Source organism: Schistocerca piceifrons, chromosome 2 (assembly GCF_021461385.2).
Source record: "Schistocerca piceifrons isolate TAMUIC-IGC-003096 chromosome 2, iqSchPice1.1, whole genome shotgun sequence".
Classification (NCBI taxonomy): domain Eukaryota; kingdom Metazoa; phylum Arthropoda; class Insecta; order Orthoptera; family Acrididae; genus Schistocerca; species Schistocerca piceifrons.
In genome coordinates this window covers 442,377,267-442,401,703 of record NC_060139.1, presented here as the reverse complement: position 1 = coordinate 442,401,703, position 24,437 = coordinate 442,377,267, and the positions used below count along the sequence as shown (strand labels likewise).

The 24,437-nt window shown below is 39.8% G+C and overlaps 1 protein-coding gene across 1 annotated transcript in view; it reads right to left on the bottom strand.

Annotated features, from left to right (window-relative positions):
- LOC124775458 (probable multidrug resistance-associated protein lethal(2)03659) overlaps positions 1 to 24,437 on the bottom strand; it is a 263,350-nt gene that overhangs the window by 29,758 nt on the left and 209,155 nt on the right. Inside the window, exons 16-18 of the mRNA XM_047250291.1 lie at positions 10,667 to 10,794; positions 10,335 to 10,580; positions 5,389 to 5,549 (exon numbers count right to left, since the gene is read on the bottom strand). Of these exons, the coding sequence (XP_047106247.1) occupies positions 5,389 to 5,549; positions 10,335 to 10,580; positions 10,667 to 10,794 (535 nt within the window). The remainder of the gene's footprint in view (positions 1 to 5,388; positions 5,550 to 10,334; positions 10,581 to 10,666; positions 10,795 to 24,437) is intronic.

The following is a 24,437-nucleotide window of genomic DNA, read 5'->3' as shown; positions in this document are numbered from 1 at the left end:
ATTCCATTGCTGTAATCTGTAACACCTGAGGGTATAATTACATTAATCCTCAGGGGGTACACGCTTACTTTGTGTACCATGTGTTTGGCAAGCACAAGGAGCCCTAGCTAATATGGTATTTGCTTATACAACTTTACACATCGGTACCATATTTCTGTAACACAGAATTACACAGCTATCTGATCATTTAACTGAGAGAAACAAACTTTTTTTTTACTACATCAGTGACACGTTTACGCAATTACACAGTTGGATAACTTCATACTTATGAAATTGTATTTTGTCTGTACTTTGTGAACTGTTCATATTTTTTCGGAACCATTTTGATACTATGAGAGCTTAGAATGATGTATTTGGTAAGGGATCATGATTTTTGAAGTATGTTTGAGGTAGATGACTTTATTGAAGGTCAGGAAATTTTTGAAAGAAGCTGTGACAATTCTGAGATGTGATTGATCTGTTATGATGTTATTATTGCGATGACGATGTGTATTATGCTGTTGAGGTATGTTTATGATCAATAAGCTGAGAATCATACTTTAAGAGTTATGAAATGTGTGTACATCCGTGAATGTATCACAATGCCGCCGAAAATTTTATGGACTCTGTTATATTGATAGGATTTTGTTTCTACACATTTGTAACGCAAATTCTCGACCTGGGAAATTTTTATATGAGACTGTCACTGCTGTCATAAATATTTCGATAAGAAAGTTAAGTGACTACCTTCACGTAATGCGTCATGGGCACCCAGCTGCACGTCAGTTGCCTGGAAAAAAGCCATTAGTGTGTGCCTTTCAGAGGCACAGGTGGAGAAAAAAAAAAGAGGCCATTATCCTCGCTATTGACATTTCTTTGTCGAAAGCATCGTAAATATGACACGCTCAAACTTGAAAACATATGATTACACTGTGGAGCTCTTAATTTATGATATTTACTAAAATGCCTAATGAAATGATGAGAAACATTTTACATCTATTGTCTTTCTAGTTGAGAGATTGCTCATTTTGTTTAATATCTGGTTTCCAGCTGTGTTGCAGCATAGGTTTTATAAAATAAAATTAAGTGCATTTGCTAATGTGAACACTCTCTGCCAACAGATCTATTAAATAATAATTTTATGATCCATATTCTTCAAAAAAGGAGCACTTGGAATGGAAAGAACAATAAGAAGGGTTTAATAACAGTAACTGCATACATAATTTTCTTTTCAACTACTTGGTAATTTTTTTGGTAGAGTAAGTTATCGTGATGCATCACTCTAGTGTTAAGATGTGACATAGGTATTAAACATGGCCATCTTTACTGTAATATTATTTCTGCTTGAACTTTGTCATGTTTAGATATAAGTTATTGCATTCACTGGTGATGTTTGCCAGGCATAGTTCTACTGAATTTTACATTGTATTAAGCTAGTTTTACTACTGATTTATTTTTCTTGTTTCTGCACATTGGCTCATATTAGTTGTAATGTTGCAATTGGTTGGTAATTTAGATTTACTGTAGCTTGCTTTGCCAATTTGCATTTTTTTGTCATTGCTGTTTGTGTTAATTGTTTCATGCTGCTGCATTGCCTTGTCCCTTAGTTTAGCATCTGAGCTCAGTAGATTTAAGTTAGCTTAAGATGGGGTAGGCTATATGTGAGAATGAGTTGTGATGAGTTGGAAGAAATGCATTGAGAAGCTATAAGAAGATGGTTTGGCCAAAAAAGAATTTTGAAAGAGGATGTGAACAGAATACAGTAAGCATGCTTGAATAGGATTTTTTTGGTGGAAACAAATGTTGAAATAAGAGGAAAGATCTACAGAATGAAGTTTTGGATTGGACTGCAGTGCCAAATGTCACGCTGAAAACGAACCGTGTCTTTCCATTTGTATTATTCCGCTATGTGTTTATATACCCTTGTGTATTTGTGTTTTTCCTGTCTTTATGTGTTTAGCTAATAAGATTTATGTTGTAGAATTTTTCTAATACTATGTTATTTATTTTGTAAAGATGTTTAGACATTATTTATTCTGTTTTGTTTTAATGCTCATGTGTGAAGTTGATGTTTCAAAAGTTATTCTGATCTTTTATGTATTTACTTATGTCATTATTCCTGTAGCACTGATGTATATGTTAGTTCGATTCTTTTGTAAAGCCCGTATTACTACAAATGTTATCTGTACTATTATGTTCTTTAAAGATGTATTTTGTACCTTTGTCATTGTATTCTTATGTTATAACATTGTAATTGCCACCAGTTCATCAAACTAAGTATCTTTTAAGTTACATTTCACTGCACACGTTTCTGTTGATCATAGTATATGCACAATATGTGAAAAAAAAGAGGACTGTTAGTGTTTGCACGTGTGTTAATAATTCAGCAAGGGTCTAGATAACACCATTGCTGGTTCTAAGGACAATTCCAAAAACTTTGTGAGTGCACAAGTGGTGGTTACGGACTTGCTATATTATCCGCAAGGCTCTTCAATGCTGATTGTGCACCTGCACAGTCACAACAGATGGCTGCTGGCCATCTCTACAAGGACTACAGTGGATCTGCATCTTTGATGACCCACCAATACCATTATTTCTACAAGGACTACAGTGGCTCTACACCTTTGATGACTCACCAGTACCATATTTCTACAAGGACTGCAGTGGGTCTGCACCTCCGGTGGCCCACCAATAACATAATCTCTACCAGGACTATAGTGGGTCTGCTCTGTGATGACCTACCTACCAATATTCTTCAAAACTTCGACTGACTCTGGTGTGGGTTTGCTCTGTTGTGGCCCATTACCTGTCTGCATGTCAAGAGTCAGCACTGTCTTTCTATTGGAAGGACAACACTACTTCAAGACTGCATGGAAATCCACTACTTCCGTGTGCATTTTCTTTTACTGCTCAGACTTTGAGAAAACCATTGCTATTTTACTGTGATGAATGATCAGAACTGTCTTTATGGACTGTGAGAAAATTTTAGCTTTTGACCAACATTGTATCAATAAGTGTGTGCATTTGATTTCTTTGTTATTGTAATTGTGAAAACATTTTAACAAATATGTATTGGCTACTGCCCAAAACAATTTGTAACATTTTTTGTGGGGAGCATGGGGGCTATGTAAGTAGGCTGTTTAGGTTTTTTTATTGGTAACGCCAAATGGCGCTCTGTATGAAAATCACTGGCTGTACTGTGTGCAGTCTGTGGCTAGTTCGCATTGTTGTCTGCCATTGGGCTGCTGGATGTTAACAGCGCGTAGCGTTGCGCAGTTGGAGGTGAGCTGCCAGCAGTGGTGGATGTGGGGAAGTGAAATGGCGCATTTTTGAGAGCGGATGATCTGGACATGTGTCCATCAGAAACAGTACATTTGTAAGAATGTATGTCATGAACTGCTGTATATATATTATCATTTTTGAACACTATTGAGGTAAATACATTGTTTGTTCTCTATCAAAATCTTTCATTTGCTAACTATGCCTATCAGTAGTTAGTGCCTTCAGCAGTTTGAATCTTTTATTTAGCTGGCAGTAGTGGCGCTCGCTGTATTGCAGTAGTTCGAGTAACGAAGATTTTTGTGAGGTAAGTGATTTGTGAAACGTATAGGTTAATATTAGCCAGGGCCATTCTTTTGTAGGGATTACTGAAAGTCAGATTGCGTTGCGCCAAAAATATTGTGTATCAGTTTAAGCACAGTCTTGTACAATTTCTCTAAGGGGACGTTTCAACTTCCTCTTGCTTCTCTGTGAACGGCTCGAGTGGTGCGTGATGTTGACAGGGGCCGGCGGTGAATGGCCTTCAATCCTTTGCTTAGTGTGTGATGATCAGAGTGGCTGTCTTGTGGCAGCCACTACCCTGAATGGGAGTTGGTTGGAAGTACTACACAGGCAGCATTTAAGTAATTAGAGTCAAAATTCGAACAGTCGTTGGGAATTACACTGTGAAACCAGCATCATGTGAAAAATGGAAGACTGGCTTCAGATAAGGCGCAGAATGAAAAAGTCGAATGTGTGTGACATGAGCAGTGCACTGTAATTGAAATCGAGCTATCGCTGGAAAGGGACTCAGAATGTAGTGTACCAAGTGAAAGTTAACAAAATCAGATTGGCAGCAAAGGCAGGTGCAGAGCAAATCTTGAATAACAAATGTTGAAGCAAGGCTCCAGCATGAGTCAGTTAATAACCAAAGTGACTCGTTGTCGCATTGCCAAGCAGCAAGAAACATCAGAGCCAGCAGCGACTTCAGATCATCAACCAGAAGTTCCATAAATTAAGATGTCCACCCTCAGAAGCTAAGAGCGCAAGACAGTTTAAGCTCTCCAGAAGCAGCAGCAGATGAGAATTAAACTGCTCCAGCCTTAACGTTCATGGTTTTATTCGTCGTATCCTGTCTCTTGTGCTGTCAGGGCGCTAGAGTTACGACCCACGCCTTGTCATTTGCTGGCGAAATGTTAATACCAGTGAACAGAAGATACCTCCTTGGCCATCGCCTTCCTTTCGATTCCGAGGTACAGGACGCTGAATTTTGCGTTGCTGTGCACGTGCCCAGGGGTTAATTCCAATAGTTCCGCAAGCCACCAGCACGTAAGTTGTTTATAAACAAAATTTTCATAGAAAACTCGGGGTGGTCTTCCATCTTCGGAGGCCCTATCTTCCCTTAAGCTTGTTTCCCGTAGGCAACCAGTGCAGCGAAGCAGTTTTGCTATTCTCGTTCCGAAAGGGCGACAGTCGGAAAGCCCTTTCTGCTACTTGCGAGCCATTCACAACAGGGCCTAGCGGATATGCCATTCTCCGTGGTCCGTCTGCTATGTCTTCACACCACTTTCCGAAGCAACTTGATCCCGCCAATAAATACTTACACTGTTCCTTTTATGTGTCGGGTCGGCGCGTCTCAGCAGTGGCTCGTCAGGCTGGTCCATTCACGACAATAGATACACTGCACATTTCCTGACCTCTCCTCCGATCCCTACCACCGATTACAAGTATCCATCCCACTTTATATCAATTCATAGTATTATCCCAGAATATTTAAACGGTGCACTAATGCCACAGACGTTTCTCACAATTTTAAAGGCTTTTTCTCGTCGCCAAACTTGTGGGGCCAGAACTATTATTAAAAAACACAGTGTGGTAAGAGGGGTATGGAAAAGGAGGATAATAAATAATCCTGAATTCTACATGCATTCCTACTGTGTCTCGCAAGGGGAGGAAGGTAATAAATCATGTATTGTTCTAGATAATGGGGTAGAATTATAAATCAAGTCAAATTCTCTCATCTGCGCTGGAGCCTGCTCAGCTAGCGTGTTTGCATATACCCGTGGTCCACATGTAAGATACTGGTTCTAAAATTAAAGTATAGTACGTAAGAGTGCACACTATAAACAAACGTAATTTTGAGTATTTTACCCAGGATCGACGTTGGCGGTGGCCTCGTCGAGCACCAGGATCCTGTTGTTCCTGAGTATGGCCCTCGCCAGACACAGCAGCTGCCTCTGGCCCACGCTGAAGTTACTGCCGCCCTCCGTCACCTGGAAGTCCAGCGTCTGTATACCGGATTTGAGCTCCACCTGCGAAATTATCCAAAATAATTGCGTGAGTTATTTACGACTTTTCGCTTTAACTCCTCAAAATCGTATCCTATTTTTAACTAGGATGTAGTTCACAAATGCCTCCATTAGTATTTAATGTGACGTTCATTAACAGAAAATTAAGAAACAACTATGCAGATTTTCTATCTTCACATAACAACCTTTTCATTGTAAATCAGATGACTTCCCGATCGCATTAATGCATTGGCCCTGCACTAAATCGATCCAGTACTAATATCTACTATGGTACTACAGGATGGTCCTTAGACATAGAACCACTATTCTATAAAAATGGATGCAAATCATAGTTTCAAACGGAAAAAGTGTCATGTCGCATATAAGATAGAGACTTACACGAAAAAAACCAAAAGAACAAGTGGTGTCTTTCATTTGAGTGGAGTTTTACTTATTCTCGAGGTATGTCGCATTTTGTACAGACCAAGGCAAATACTGGTCATGACACAGTAGAAGGTGCCTATTTTTTGATGATGTTACTGGAGGAGTTAATATTTGTAAAGGAAAATGATATATTTGAAGAATTGTGGACAGAGAAATTGTTGTTAGGAAACAGTATCTGCGTCTGCGATGGCAGCTCTGTGGAGTCGTACAATCTTTGACAGTCAGTAATGCATGGCTGCGGTGTGCAGGAGGCAGGGGTTTGTTGAGTGTACAGTGTAATGCATGGACGCACTTTTGGAACTACGCGAGTTGCAAATTTATTACGAGGAGGAAAGATGACTCAGAACAGTGGTTGGATAGCATTAGGACATAAAAAAGGTTCCGAAACGGAAAACAAGGTATTATTTGATGAGGTAAAAAGTTTATTCTTATTTTTGTAAACTTGTATTGTTGGTGCACTTCACTCTCGTCACAGTCGAGGTTTTGGTAATTATTCTATTGATTGGTCTTCTGAGTTAATTTACTGTACCATGGGAATGAACTTTTATATCAGAGTCTATAATGGTTTTCTTTGATAATTTCGTTCCTAAATGAAATTTCAATAGCTCAGGATTGAGTTACGTGTTTCATTGGCATTCTGTGTCAAGATTATGAACCCAATTGCCCTGGACCAAGTGTAGTTAGTTTTTAACAGCATTTTCTTAGCTGAGGTGGAATCTTGCTGTGTTCCTGTATCTTCCAGTACTTCATTTTGCAGGTGAGATTCATAACACGTTTCCTTTGCGAAATATCGGTTGTCAGCTTTTTTATTTTACCAGGGCCACATGTCACGGCAGAAATTTTCGTGTGTTTCAAGTTACGTTCTTATACACATCGACATTACAGTTTTTTTTTCTACAGTTACTTTTTTTCGAACAGTTGACACTGGCCAAGTCTACTGAACGTGAAATTATTGATTTGCCTATGAATGGGATTGGTTTTCACATACACAGGATTCTTTTCAGTTTCATGTAAGTGATGTGGCTTTGAGTTCAGCAGCACATTTCGGTTGTCAGTTCACAATCCCAGGTTTGTACTTACGATAATACACACACACACACACACACACACACACACACACACACATACACACACAACTAAAGGCTACTCACAATAGGCTATGCTCAATGTAGTGTCCAGCACACTATACTCGTAAGCTCGTGTTACCCCTGTGTGAAGTATTTTTTGATAAATAATTCAGGTAGTTCAGATTTTTTTGATTACTGCCCAAAAGAAGCTACATCGTGATGTACGTTTGCGTTGAATAGCAACAGTTCCCACTATTGTAATTTATTAAGGCATATCTTTGAACTTGGTGCAATTTTTATACATCATTTTAATACTATGCTGCGATTGTCTGGAGATGTGTGTGTGTGTGAGGGGGGGGGGGGGGGATAGATAAGGTCTCTAGGTGTCTTATCGCTTGAAGGACTTGACTTCCGTGGTATCAGAAGGTTCAACACCACTTTTAAGTGCAAAGTGACGGCCATCTTTGATTGTGACGTCGTTGCCCCTGCACCTAGGCAACTCACAAATATTGGCAAAAATGTCCTCAATGGGTGCTGAAGCCAGAACCTCTAGATCCGAATCCATGGCTGAAGGGTATGCTGGACCACATACATCCCCACTACTAGCAACCTCCAAAGGAACGAACACCGAAAGAGCGAAAACGTTAATGGACAGATGGAATGAGCACAGTATCGATCACTTTACCATATAAGAACATTTTAATGGATGAAGAAGTAAAGAAATTCTGCTTAGGCCCAAGAAGAAATGCTGAATAAAACAAGAAACCTGTCACCAAATATTAGAAACAAGTTAGAAGAAGAAATTACGATGTTTCAGGTTCATCAAGCAGCGACAATAACCAAGAAGAACCTCCACTTGTCATATCAGATGGTGATCTCTGAGTGGGTGCGGACACATCTGGAAATTTGGCCAAGAAAAATACGAGGACGATTATAGTGGGTAGGAATGGGTTAACTATTGCACTTGCTTCAAATGAAACCATATGTTTTGTGAAGCAGTCGCTACTGAAACGAGGAAGTATGTTTGTTCTTTTCGTCTGAGTAACTGAATTTATTTCACGCGTCTTTAGTTACAGTAGCGATCAAAATTATTTTGTCGGAAGCATTAGTTACAACTACTTAAAGATAAGTGTATAACAGAAAAAATGGCAGTGAATACTTAAGAAGTATGTCATTATAATCCATTTCGTACAAAATACATTTCGTTTAAACATCAGAACAGAAATAACAATCTTTCTCACTCTAAAGTACTTTGCAGGTCTAAGTATTTAAGAACAAAACAAAACCATTTTGGAATCCGAAGAACAAATCAGTATTTCGTTGAAAACCCATAGGCTTTGACCACAGCTACACATATATTTGGCGTTGAATCCACAAGCTTTAGTAATAGGTCATATGAGTGTTTTTACCATTCTTCCTACTCATTTGAGTAGGTTGTACAAAAAACTCATCGATCCAGTACATCCCAGAGGTGTTCAGTTGGATTTAATTTTGAACTCTGGCTCGGCAGCTGCAAAGGTTTCATACTCTTATGTGAAAATAACTTTTTAAATGGCAGGAGGTGAGCTTCGAATCAGTGTTCTGTTGAAATATCCAACTACCTGCCATATCCCCTAGCGGAGCCAAATTTCTTTCTAAACTGTACACGAAACGATCCTTTGCCACCTATGTGGGCTAGATGACGAATCCCACGTTGGAGAAACATTCCCACACCATGGCACAGCCACTATCGTGCTTAATAGTCAGTACCTGGAGTTCTCTGTTGTTCCGTTGATTTTTTGGTGGATCTATGTATAGCACACCTTCAGGCGAAAATAGATTATATATACTTTCATCATTCCATAAAACCTTCGACCACTCTGTAGCTTTCCAGGTTTGATGGTTCTTTGCAAACTACTTTCTGGCCTTCCTACTTTTTGAATGTATGAGTGGTTTAGGTGATGGTCGTCAACCAAATTAAATCAACTTTTATGAGACGATGTTTTACAGTAGAGACATGTAGGTTCAGTTGTTCAGTCCACGATGCTGCTCCAGACCATCCCTGATTCGTCGAGCCGATTTTCGTGGATCGGCAGCCGACTGCTTACAAATCATTCTGCCCTCCCTGTCTGTTTTTTTCGAGGACGACCTGACCGTGACTTATTGACTACTGTTCCTTCCTGTTTTTGCTGTCGATTTTACACACTTATTAACTGTTGTAATATGCCATAATCTCTAGTAACGCTAGGCTGAGACTTTCCCTTCTTCAAAATATGGAAAATAGCATGTTTCACCTCAACTGAGCGTTCGCTAGGTTTTGACATACTTTTTGCTACTTCTACAAATAAACAAACACTGTTTGAATGCATAAGTAGCAATAGTTAATGAATACAATGATAACCAAGCACGTGAAAAATAGTTTTGATTTAAAAGTGTATGCACTTAGATTGTTACTGTATGACGTAGCTTGTTTACTAGATATGTAACCACAGTGGCGTGAAACTCTTGATGGGGTGGCACAGTTATATGCGTTGCTCTGTTATGACTGCATGCAAACAATACTGACAACATAACACCATAACTACAAAATACTTCTGAGTGCTGCTGTTGTTGGCCTGATATAAATGTGTGCCATAGCGACTAACATGCTATAAATAGCTGTGAAGGGTATGAGTCAAATGAATAACAGATATTGCCTAGGAACCTGTTTTGTTACATTAGATTGTTTATGGTTTTTTGCAGTTCATGTATTTAGTCAAAATGCATTTCTTTCAAATGTTTTTTCAATGATTTTCAGTACAACTGTTAAAGCATATTTACGTTGATTGTTAGTCCAATTCACATCATTTAAGATATGCGAAACTAAATTTTACGATTGGTAAATATGTTGAACTGGAAACTCCTATAAGAGATATCCCCAATTTCGTCAGGTCCCTAATTGGGAGCAGGGTTACCCAGAATTAGGGACACGGGTTTGAAAAATCCCATTTTCTGTTTTCTTAAAGTCAACTGAGTAATTTTACCCACGAAAGGGTTACACGGAACTTGACTTTTAGAAACTAAAGTAGAATCGTTACTTGCAATATTTATTGAGTTACATCTTCATCATATCATAGAAGCAACAAATAATAGAAAATTGGTATGTGATGTTTGGCGGATGTGCCGTATACGAAGAAGAAACGAATGTCTTCAACTTCTTTGTGTGGGGTTTATGGATTATGAGAAAAATAAAATCTGTGTTGGCAGCATTAGGATTCCTAGGTATACGACCGACCAGTATTTACGTTGATTGTTCAGTTCCGTACAACCAAATTCTTACCTCTTCAAGTGCGTCCCAGAGTTTCTCATCGTCAAATTCCGAGAACGGGTCGAGATTAAAGCGGAGAGTCTCAGAGAAGAGGACAGGCTCCTGAGGGATGATGGAGATGTGCCTCCTCAGATCGTGCAGACCCAGACTATTCACGTCGACTCCGTCAATCTCAATGGCACCCTCTGTCCGTGCAAGCCGGAAGAGTGCGGAAATTAGTGATGACTTGCCAGCACCTGTTCTGCCAACGATGCCAACCTACATAGACGTTAAAAATTCGTGAGTTAGAAACATAATGAAGGTCACGTTTCTACCACAGATTTTAGAAATTATTTATCTACAACCTTATGCATCGCTTGTATGGAGAAATTGAGGTTCCTGAGAACTGGAGGATCCGTTGGGCCGTACTTGAGATACAACTTCTGGAAGACGATTTGCCCTTGCTGTGGCCAAGCAGCTGGTGGCTTCTTATCTGCACCAAAAAGCAAACACAAAAAAACTGTGAAAATCCAGAATTTATCAATACCATTCTCGGAATAGCTGTTGCTTCCCGCAAGGTCCGACGACACATTTTGTAACACATTTTTGACACCGGTGCATTTTGTCTGTTTCAGCTAACAAATTACGCACATCCTTCAATTCTGGTAATGATTTGTAGCTCACATATTTACAAACTTTAGCTATTATATACTTGAACAATTAAGGACTAATACATTCGTGTTGTGCGAATGAAATGAATTTATGCACAAAACTGATGATGAAAAAAGCTATGTATTTTTTAATAATACTGAAAATTCGCTGCGCAAACTGAAAAAAATTAACCCTCTTATCGATCATTTATTTTATATCAAACCATTTAGTAATGCACAGCGTATTAATTAATTACTTTGAATAAACACCATAACTGACACAATGAACAAAATGTGCAGAACTTTTGAAAGGACTCGCTGCACATGTGTCTATGGCAAGGAATGGATTTGTAATAGCAATATCTTTGAAGTTCAGTGTCGAGCATTTAAGCACGTCACGTTCTCGGCATGTTTCAGTACTGTATTTTATTGTGCAGCTGAAGTCGATCTCCATTTCACTGTTGTGAAGTTGTCTTGTTAATTGCATTGACTGCATGAGTTGTGTGGCGGCCATACACAGTGATCACACTGCAAATGTTAATCTTTTGTAATCTAGATCTGGGCTAGTAGTATCAAGGTATTTTAAAACATTCCTGGAACTGAGTCAAATACTGATGTTTGCTTTCTGGTCTTCTGATAGCTTTGCTTGGTGTTAAACAATGTAATGAGTCGAAGTAGGGGGACAAGGTATGTACAGGCGCTCTCTGCATTGTTGCCAAATTTATTCAAGATCGCGGCGATGACGTCATCCAAGATGGTGGCATGTAGACTTTGCAACAGCGCATGACGTCATCCAAGATGGCGGATTTTGGCGGGAAAATAAGTCAATTCTGCTACCTCCACTAACCTAACCCCCAGAAAAATGGCGGGAAGTTTGAATTTTGGCGGGAAAATAGGCCAATTGGGCTATGTCCACTAACCTAACCCTCCAGAAAAAGTTGGCGCCAAATTCAAATTCCAACAGGATGATAGCTGCAAAACCCCGTACTTGCCTTTAATATTATTCATTATTATTCTTTATCATTTATTATCATTCATTATCGTTTATTATCATTTATTATTATTATTTATTATTATTGGCCTACCACCACTATAAAATAGCACCAAATTCAAACTCCAACACAGTAATGTCTCAAAAACTGTACTTATATTTATTATTATTATAATTTATTGTTTATTCGACATGTTTGATTTTCGGCAGGAAGAAAGCCATTTGCATTACATCCATAACAAAAATCTCTCACAAGTTCAAATTCCAACACTATAATCGATCACGCATATGAAATAGTTCACATCCTACAAACTTTGACTGTCACTTATGTTTTTTCACTGCTAACCTATCAAAATCGCGTCAAATAATAAACTACACTTGTACTAACCTAATTCACATCCTCTGGTTTTGCAAGGAAAAAGGACTGAAGTCTTTATTTCAAGCAGTACAGTCATCACTTGTTCTCCAAAAGACTTAGTACATATCTTAGAGGTGGCAACACCCAGTGCACTCACCACTAGGTCCAGACTCCAACTGAGTTTGTTCAAATCATCTCCAACAGAGGAGGCTACCCATGGCGCCACCGGTCAGCGGTAGCCCGCCACTGGTCCAGCGGTCGCTCGGACCACGTGTGTCCAGTGGCGTAAACATGTTTTGCTCGTTCGAACCTGCCGATTCTGACATCACAATGGTAGGATGTCCGTTCACAAAGTATATTTACCCCACACGTTTCATGCCAAAATTGTTCTCCTGAGAGTGTGATCTTCCCACAACATCACAACAGTCGGTTAGCGATCCACCACGTGGTTTCGTGGTGGACAAACAAAATACTTGGCGGCAATGTTGTTTGCTGGAGAGTGGAATCTGTCCTAGCATCACACAACCGCCGGTCCATCATGCAGCATGCTCGACAAAGAACACTCTTGCTAAGTTAACTGATTCAAGATCGTCTGCTCTCTTGCGTGCGCATTATAAGCGGATACGCACTGCGCCACCGCCCTGCGGGCATCCGACCAATTACGTCAGACACCCTCGATCACCACCTCCATACAAGGGCCGGACATAGTCTTCTGTAAATATGCTAAGACCCACATTGTGCATCTAAGCTATCAACTGCCTAAGTACTTAATTGCATTTCAATTTTAATCATGTTAAATAATTCAATTTACAATTTCATGTAAGTATGAAAAGCGGTTCAGTTATCTAATTTCAGCTACTTTCTAGGTCCAGATGGCCACCTTTTCCTAGTAACTAGCGCCAAGTTTGAATTCTGCCAGTAAAGAAAGGTCACTTGCACTTCCGCCATCAACCATAGAAAATTGTTGCAAACGAAGCTCATCGCCACCAACCTAAGCCTCCAAGACGCAACCTCTTCCTGCGGGTTTCTGGCAAAAGGATTCAGCATGCACTAGGCCCATGGATGGAGGAACGAATGTACTTTATTTAGGGATGGAGTATATGTAACACACACACTGACAGGTCCCACACCATACATACCTGCAAACCAATCCTACATAACTCATTTATAATGCTCTACACACACACACACACACACACACACACACACACACACACACACACTTGCTAATTGTAAACAGATAAAAATAATATATGGCACCGCCTACAGACATTCAAACTGCTCATAAATAATGCAAAACATTTACGTCCAAATAGCCACACAACTGCTAATTTTCCGAAATAATTTCAGTGCAGACCTGCAAACAGCTCCTAAATAATACAGCACAGTGATGTGTAGACACACTAAGTACTTGTAAACTATTCATATAGCGCATATGAAGGCCTACAGACCCGCTCCGGAAATAATGCAATCAACACGCGCAAGCACAGTCCACAGCCCCCTGTCCACTGAGTACACAGCAGGTAGCGATAAGTGACGTATACCCCAGATGTCAAACCACGCACAACCCCTGCTTGGCTTCTGCAAGCATGATGTGGTGGCACCTCTCATTCATACACAACACCTGAGAAATTCCTATCCAAATACGTGTTCACCTACGCACACGTGCTGATGTGATCGGGCGGGAGCGCAACCGTGAGCTGCAGCCGGACCCAGGCCAAAGTTGTATCTAGGCGCCGTTAATGACTGGGCGTTTATTTACACACAACGCGCACTCCAAGCAGAGCCGCGTGCATTCGGCCTTCCTCACTCTAACTGCGGTCAGGCAAAGACGTTTCAGAATTCCATTCCACAATAGCAGAACCTGCTTTCCAACCTTAGCGATTCTAACGGACCATAAGTGATGATGGACGGACACTTCACCGCGCGCGCCACAACCCCCGCCAAGCGAGGCAGCCACAGCTTGGGCCCTGCACGCTCCGTCGCAGCCGCCAGCCACCGCCGAACACCGGTGACAGTTGCATTCCAAGCAGCGCTCACACCAGTCTTATATTCGAGGCATCTCCAGGTGCCGCTTGTCTCTGCTGTTGAATGCAGGGTGTGTTGACACACACACGTTTAACCATACTGAACTACCCAGCACGGTTCTCGCCTCGCCGCGAAACGTCTGCGTGACGACTCGCCATCTAAAACGTTCTCAACATTATTCTTACGTCACATCTCTTTGCAAAAAATAAGAGCCAAGTCGACCTCTCGGGGACTGTATAGTGCCCCAGAAATGGTTAACGCTTGCTTTATTCATGCCTCAGCTTCTATGCACGAAAATTCTTCCCAAAACAGAACCTGTTTACCAAAATATCGCCTAATCCAGGCTTCCTCCCGGACATAACGTGATAGCCTTCCTACTTACAACATACGCAGATGTTCCCACCGCACCTACATCACATCACAATCAATCGAGCATTCTCATTAGCTCTTATCGAATTTACCAGTCGAATTACTAACGCCGTAGCTATCGAAGCACCATCCACCTTTTCTTTCTGGGGCTCTTTCTCGTTATTTTGCAAAGATTGCTAATTTGCATGGACATTTCCCTCAATCTATACACCGCCAACCTGTTCTTTCTTTCTACAGACGCTACACTCAATGGTAATAAACTATTTTACACTGATAACCATTTTTCACAGACAACTAAACATCGCAAAGTTGTGTACAGGTCATCAAATATAAACGATACTCTCAAGAATATTGGACCGTCAAATCGATCTCCAACCAGGGAATCTACCACCGAGTACCGTCAATTTTCGCTGTACTTCTCGATATAAATAACACGGCACTAGCCTCCCGATCGCTAACGCAGCATAATGCACGACATATACAGGGTGGTCCATTGATCGTGACCGGGCCAAATATCTCATGAAATAAGTGTCAAACGAAAAAACTACAAAGAACGAAACTTGTCTAGCTTGAAGGGGGAAACCAGATGGCGCTGCCATAGGTCCAACGGATATCAACTCCGTTTTTTTTTTTTTTAAACGCCCCCCCCCCCCATTTTTATTACATATTCGTGTTGTATGTAAAGAAATATGAATGTTTTAGTTGGACCACTTTTTTCGCTTTGTGGTAGATGGCGCTGTAATAGTCACAAACATATGGCTCACAATTTTAGACGAACATTTGGTAACAGATAAGTTCTTTCAATTAATATACAGAACGTAGGTAAGTTTGAACATTTCATTTCGGTTGTTTCAGTGTGATACATGAACCTTTGTGAACTTATCATTTCTGAGAACGCATGCTGTTACAGCGTGATTACCTGTAAATACCACATTAACGCAACAAATGCTCAAAATTATGTCCGTCAACCTCAATGCATTTGGCAATATGTGTAACGACATTCCCCTCAACAGCGAGTAGTTCGCCTTCCGTAATGTTCGCACATGCATTGACAATGCGCTGACGCATGTTGTCAGGCACTGTCGGTGGACCACGATAGCAAATATCCTTCAACTTTCCCCACAGAAAGAAACCCGGGGACGTCAGATCCTGTGAACGTGACGGCCATTGTATGGTGCTTCGCGACCAATTCACCTGTCATGAAATATGCTATTCGACACCGATTCAACCGCACGCGAGCTATGTACCGCACATCCATCATGTTGGAAGTAAATCGCCAATCTGTGATGCAGTGAAACATCTTGTAGTAACATCGGTAGAAATCAGCATACACTGCACCATTTAGATTACCATCGATAAAATGGGGGCCCAATTATCCTTCCTCCCATAATGCCGCACCATATATTAACCCACCAAGGTCGCTGATGTTCCACTTGTCGCAGCCATCGTGAATTTTCCTTTCCCCAGAAGTGCATATTAGCCAGTTTACAATGCCGCTGTTGGTGAATGACTGTTCGTCGCTAAATAGAACGCGTGCAAAAATTCTGTCATCGTTCCGTAATTTCTCTTGTGCCCAGTGGCAGAACTGTACACGACGTTCAAAGTCGTCGCCATGCAATTCCTGGTGCATAGAAATATGGTACGGGTGCAATCGATGTTGATGTAGCATTCTGAATACCGACGTTTATGAGAGTCCCGATTCTCTCGCAATTTGTCTGCTACTGATGTGCGGACTAGCCGCGACAACAGCTAAAACACCTACTTGGGCATCATCATTTGTTGCAGGTCGTGGTTGACGTTTCACATGTGGCTGAACACTTCCTGTTTCCTTGAATAACGTAACTATCCAGCGAATGATCCGGACACTTGGATGATGTCGTCCAGGATACCGTCCAGCATACATAGCACACGACCGTTTGGCTCTTTGATCACAATAGCCATACATCAACACGATATAGACCTTTTCCGCAATTGGTAAACGATCCATTTTAACACTGGTAATGTATCACGAAGCAAATGCCGTCCGCACTGGCGGAATGTTAGGTGATATCACGTACTTACACGTTTGTGACTATTACAGCGCCATCTATCATAATGCGAAAAAAGTGGTCCAACTAAAACATTGATATTTCATTACGTACTATACGAATATGTAATAAAAATGGGGGGTTCCTATTTTTTAAAAAAAACGCAGTTGGTATCCGTTTGACCTATGGCAGCGCCATCCAGCGGACCAACAAGTTATACAAGGTATACAAGTTTTGTTGTTTGTAGTTTTTTCGTTTGACGCTTATTTCGTGAGATATTTGGCCCGGTCACTATCAATGGACCTCAGTGTACATTGTAAATTATTTCTCCACAAACACCAAACATTAGCGATTTGCAGCGTCTGTAAACCATTGACTAACTAGAAACAAGTAGAGTAAACTGATATTCGCACTCTCGAATACCAAAGTCGGCCATCTAACAGATCCGAGATGATCAATATTTTCTACAAACCAACTATGGTCGTTCCCACGTCTAGAGAACAGGCAAACGTGGGTTCAGCACACCACAATCCATATTCTCTCATTTAAATAAAGGCATCAAATGTGCAGAAGCAGTCGACCGATCAATTTACATGGGAGGGAATATCGCTCTACCGCAAACGTGCCATCTCATCTTGATCACGAAAACAGCCCAGGACATACTTAGTTCGCTATTCGGTCGTCTAGAACATAGTAAAATTAACTATCATACATTCCTACATTCCAACAGGCCTCTGCATTCGGAAGACCGCTACCATTAACGTGGGAAAGCTAATCAATACCAGCACAGACTTTGCATACACTAACACATTCTAGAAAACCCCTCACAAATTTCTTCTATCATTGTACTTACAATTAAATCTTATGATCTAGGTCTCAACTGAACGGTATTCGACAATGAGCGAAGTATTGGAAATACACTCTGTCGAACGCTGTGCCTCTGGAAATACCTGTACCTTCCTTAGCACTAGACATACTCTTCCCTTCGCTATCACACTGCCCCAAGTTAAATCCACACACCCCCTACAACAGCACACAGACATTTCCTTTACCCAAACAGATATACTTTATAAACCTGATCCTAAAATGCGGACATATCACACACCCGCCCGATGAATTTTGAAAGTCACTCGGCTAAGGAACGCAGTGTGACCGGTATTTGCAACTCCCTCACGCCACTAGATATTTATCCAGTATGTGTAACGTATTCTATCTCGATACCATGTCAGATGTTCTGTTATATATACTGAGTCAAAGGCGATGAATCATTGAGAAAGATCACAGCCACAAGTGAACAGTATCTCGAAATGAGTCACCTTTCTCGAGCCTATCTGCTACAGTAAAAATCCAACATGGTCTTAGTCAGTCCTTACACATCTTGCAACTGCTCCCATTTCTACAGCTTTGCGCATGTGATCACACAATTTTAAGTCGGGACTAAGCAGAAGTCGGACAAAGCCATATCCACCATCTTCTGCAGCCTGTCTAGAAACAGAGCGAACTGAGTTACTGCGACAGGGCCATGTTTCGACCATTCGACGGAAATGCGCGCATTGTGGTGCATCCCCAAACTACATACAAGTACTATAGATCCACGTCCATTCAAATCTATAAGCCCAAGATCCTGTCATCGTTATACTCTACCCCCCCGCCCAGCAGACAAAAATTAACAACTATAGAAGCTCAAATAACTTCATCTGATATAGAACTCACATAGACGCCATTTACCGCACGTTGACGCAAAGGTGCGTTGGAGGTCCAGAGCGGAGAGAGAGAAAGAGACAGAGAGGAGGAGATGGATATTTCGCAATGCTTCCCAGAGTAGCACAGCGTGCAGCCCTAACGGCATACTTCGCCCCTCACTGAATTTACCCCTCAAAATGCAGAGGGTAGTTTAAAGTTTCATCACCTCTACTCTAGGAGAACGATCGTATCCCACGTACTATACTGTAAATCGCAAGAAACGCCCACTGTGGCCCTGTTTACTTGTTTGAAACACTGTTTTCTAACGCGCTTTGTACACTGCCAAACATTTCCTTTTTCTGCCACGACTTCGACCTCTATGTCACATCCTAAACTGGCATTAAGACGCTCTGATCCACGATCTCTCACAGAAAACTAGACATCACACTATGTAAATCATATTCTTACGGCAGATAGCATAACACTGAATTATTTTTAAATAAAACACACAACATAAGGAAAGTAGAACAGTTTCCCAGCGTTGTGGAGAGTTTCCAAACTATCATGCGAAAGTTTTTCATGACCTTTACATTTAAGTTCATATGTCGCCGTGACGGTACAGATGATGGCTCGACGTTCCATTTCGAGTTTTTCGTAATCCTGCACTCATGTACGCGATCGCTGTTTAGCTGCTAGCAACCTCCAGAAGTTGTCTCCCACCCACAAAACTTCTCCCGCAACTCAAACAGACTATCTCACTCAATCATTATATGGTAACCGATGCGCGGATGTGATGCAAAAGATACCTTCGATGTACTGTAATATTAAGCACCAGACATAATAGTTCGAAGAATTTTACACTAAGTTCAGCACCGGGCATTGACGTGACAGCATGGCCCCCAATTTCAGTATCACAGCTAAACAGCCCCTTTTACATCACTTTATGAGTATGTGGGTGGATTACTGTGCAGTACATGCATTTATTGTTAATTCTCGAACACATACATGATCAAAGTGCATCAGACAATGCTCTACATATTTGTAACATTTCGAACATAGTGTTTAATTTACGATCTATCTCTCAGCGTATGGAAGTCACAGAGCATTCTCCCCGTCTTAGGTAAAAGACCAACCTCACATGGTCATTGACCAACACACCCTGCAGCACCGTTACAGAATTAATCTCCAAGCGATCAGAAGAAGAGCGCTACACTCCACATCTCGTGAATGAATATAGCTCTCCAAGTCCCAGCCCAGCCAAGTGCGCGAGATTTCTCGAGATGTTACCATGTCGAGGAGCTTACACTCCTTATCGATGTGTAGTAACAGATTTCAAAGTGCCGTAATGTAATAGAATACAGCTAAGAAGAACAATAAAAGACTTATTTTTATACGCGATGGAGTTCGAGACGAACTGAGTTGGATACATTTTTAGCTATATCAACGAAGCTATCAATCCTAAATTATTGTTCTAGAGTTTAGGATCTGTACTTGGAAGGTATTGGTAAGATAGAGAAAATAAACACACACACTCCTAAGACTGCGACGTTCTGTACTTAAAAACTGGCTATAATGTTAGACCGGATACCTTTCCCCCCTATCAGACATACATCCTTCTTCACAGTTTCTTTACGCTGAACTATCTTGTCGAATGGTAAAACATTTGTTGTGCATCATACGAGCGCAATATAGCTTTGCACAGACGTATAGTGTCCAGTGTTCACATCCAATCGCGGTTCAGAAATTATACGATGGCTGCATTAGGCCTACATAAAATGATAGTTACTTGCGCGGGATACATCCTACAAGGAAACAGATAAACGCAAAGCAGCAGTATCCGACTTGTGAAAATTACAAATCATTCCGTCACTAACTTGTAAACGGCGCATCACTCGGACAATGCGCAACACAAGCTCTTACCGCTAAGTTAGTTATGACACTGAAGTCTCGCTTTTACACCCAAGATGCGACAGGGGCGATCGTATAAATGAAAGCTCTTTAGAGGAGTGTGTCATGTTTCTTCACACATGAGATAGAAGTCCTCTGATGACCGACAGGTTTACCGTTAACGAACGCAAGTAGGCAGTGTTTTAAAACACATACGGAACACGTAGCTGTATAAGAGTAGAACGCAGGCTATGTCACGTGACCGATGCATCCGGAATCACTGGTACCTCAATAGACACACTGTATAATGCAGTCACAATGCGAAAAAAATTGACTCCCTCCCTTATTCCCTTCGTTTCGATGTACACGTTTTCCAGGATTCCTCCTGTTGCAGCATACTTGATCCGATATACAAATTGTTTGGTGCAAACCAGAAGATACAAAGTACTTCCTCAAATTCATCGCATTAGGCTTTATATTCGGTCGATATACACCTATTCCCTGGTCACTTTTCGCAATTCTATCGATTTGAGGTCAGATCTATATATGCGATCATGACATAACATCTCGTTCTGTCTTCTAAAATTGATTGTAAATGTAGAGACATACAGAAAGCTAAGTCAAACGCTCTCCAAACGTGGAAGTGACTTGACATAGTCGAGTGCAGTGCTATATTATACGTCCCGATCAATGCATTTGGGCTATGTGGTGGCATCTCTGCTACTCCAAATATTACATCAGAAAATAAGAAATTGTATTGTGCTGGAGGAAAGATAGAACTTCCTGTATATCAATATAGTTTCAAAGTTCAGAAAAATGTATTCATACAAAAAAGACAAATATTCACATTAAAACAGACGAATTTTAAATAGAATTATTATTCAGAGTGGTATTAAATTATACATTGATATGAAAGATAGTATTGGAAGTGTTCTTGGATTTAGTGGTGAAACTATTGAAGCTAACAAAAAAGCTATTGCTGGGAATGTTCATTAAATTATTCTCCATGAGTTAACTAACATTATTTTTAATTTAGATGATGAAATGTTTGTGTAGCATATTGATCATTTTCGTCAAGAAACTAATATTATTGCTTCATTCAAGCCTAATACTGAATTTGGTAGACCACTAATTCATGAACCTCATTATTCTGTGTATGCCCCAACTTTTGACACCATACAGGATTTAGAAATTACTATAACTGATTAAAATGATGATTTAATTGACCTTAATGCTGCTACTGTAGCAGTTACTTTAGAAATATCTTAATAAAGTTTTTTCCTTATTAGATGAACGACACAGACATCTATCAGTTCTACTCATTCCCTGTGAATGGGCAATCAAAAAATACTCTAAATACTCCTAAAATAACAGAAATTAACAAAATATAGGAGATAGATGACTTCATCCTAATCATGCCGAACTGTACATTAGCTTCAGTATTGTTGTAGCTGATGATACAGATTACCCAACTTATGATGGAAAATCTAATAAAAATTAACTGATAATTATGTGGCAGAGCTATCTGATTTGATAACCATAAAGAAAGAAAATAACCAGTAATGTTACATACAGACTAGAGCATCCTTTTATTTCATCATCAATTTTGTTGTATTTGAATTCGTACCTTAAAGATAAAACGAAAGAGTCATGAAATGAAGTGTTATATCTGCTAAATATTCTCTGTGTTTTCTTTGGGAACTATTAAGAAATTTTATTGCAAGGAGAGCTTACTGTAATTTTCACTTATATTTCCAGTGCTGCAGATGCTTATATGAGCTCACTACAATGATGCTGGGGTTGAAATAAAAGATACACTTCTAAACGAAGATAAAATTGCTGTACAATCTGAGGAAATTTGTGTACCTGTTGTTAAATATGTACCAAATTTTGAGCTCGAACAATGAGAAAAATCCTAAAGTTCCTATATATTTCTATGAACTACAAACTACTGTTCTTTCTTGTTTAGGTAACAAGAAAAAACTTGTATTTAAAAAATAGAAGTAATGAAATATTTCCTCAAGAAACGTGGTATTTTGGTACACCAAATATTTATCTGAAGGTAAATGATGAATTTGTTGGTATTAAACGAATTACACAGTTGAAGGGCATTTGTAGATAGAAGTCCATTTAATTTTGTAATGAAATATTCTATCAATGCGATCATCATGACTTGCAGAAGTAAAATCGTTATCACTCAGAAGACTACTGTAAAATTGTGTGTGGTATTCAACAATAAAACACAGGTCACAATCGCCTACATAATTATGTATGGGAAGAAGTATCTCACATTTGAATATTAACTTTGAATTTTCAAGCTGAAAAAATAAGTATTTAATGATATCTGAGTATATTCACTATTTTTTACTGAATTGCTCTTTTTATGTAGGTTATGTTAGCATTTTGAATTTAAGAAATCGGTAAATATTTGGCTGATAAATTAACAGAAATTTCTGCCCCTTGCCCCTGTGACTTATGCAGCCTAATGCACTACCCTATTTTGCAGATAACGGTTTCATAAGGGCATCGATCGTATGCTAAAATTCCATCAGATTCATTTACCTGTAAAAATAAGAAAGTTATAATAAAAACAAATATCATTCACTTTAAACTTGGTGCCTCTGACAGAGTATAGTGGTGATAAAATCTGTCAACAGACAATGCTGAGGTAAGCTCCATTTAAATTAATATCGAACATACCTCATTTTAAACACAAATTATTCTTTTTTCAATGTTAATTTGAGTACTGTATTTGACATTGCATGTTATTTATATTTAGCCTCTTCAATTAAAATACAATAATGCAAAGAGGGTCATATGTTTAGGTCCAAAATTAACTGTTGAAAATACCAGGTTTTTGATTGAATTTCAAACTGCTGTCAGGAACTATATATACAATGTCCAAGATTCTTTACTTCAGCCAAACTCTACTACATACAATGACTGAGGGAAGTGTGTATAACCAGAGGTCAATGTAATGTAATGTAATGTGTAAGGTTACCATTTGACTAAAACAACCAACATTGTCCCCTATAAACCTAATAGCTGTCCAGATGAATGGAGCCTCCATGTAGTGCCATATACATAGGGTCAGAAAAGTCTGAAACACAGAAGATTTGTGGAGGGCTATGAGGGGGGGGGGGGTTGTTTTGCACTTTTTGGTAATGAAATTTTTGTTTGTTTTCATAATAATCTTATACCTGCTAAATAAGAAAGAATGAGGAAAGTTTAGGTAATAAACGTAATACGTTTAAATTCTTTTCTTAAATAGATTTTTTCTGAAAAAGGAATGTACGAAATGAAAATGTTAACACTTCTTTCCACTTAATTTTATACATATTTTATAATACAATTTATATTGTTTCCTACGTGAAAAAAGTCAGCCAGAAATAGGTATTACCTTCAATTTTATCGTACTTTAGCATCAAGAGTTTCATATGACTCTCACCCAGCACTATGTAGCAACATCAAGATATTATTTTACATGCAAAGGCTGCATAGAGAGTAATGAGAGCTATGATTTTTCTCCAAACTGATTTTATTGTGAAATCTTCAATACAATCGCCCACACTATTTATGACCTTTTGCCAACTGTCAGGAAGGCGTCATATACCATCTGTGTCTGTTTCCGTTGATGTGCCATGTTGACCGCTCTATCACGTGCATAATGTCTTCTCTGGTGTTGTACCAGATACTTCACAGAGGTTCTTGCATTTTGGCAAAGACATCGTAATTGCAGGGACTCATGTTGGGTGAGTATGGTGGACGTTCCATACTCTGCTATTGTCAGTGGCACATGAGTTCCTGAACAGCAACACTGGTGTGCCATCGTGCATTGTCATGCAGAACGATGGGATGCTGTTCCATGAAATGACTTTCCTTTGGCTTGAGCACTCGACAAAAGTAGTGTTGCAGGACCATGTGGTAGTAAGCAGTGTTTACCATCACCCTTGGTGGTAGAGTGTGATGCAGTATTAAGCCATCAGTGTCATACGCTGCAATGAATATCATGTTTACAGTAGTTTCTGTAGAGGAAACCTGGGATGCCTCCATTCACGGGGTTGGCGTTTCAAGTTTGATATGTATGAGTGGGCTCAGATTTCATCGATAGTGATGATGTGTCAAGGAAAGTTGTTACTTTGG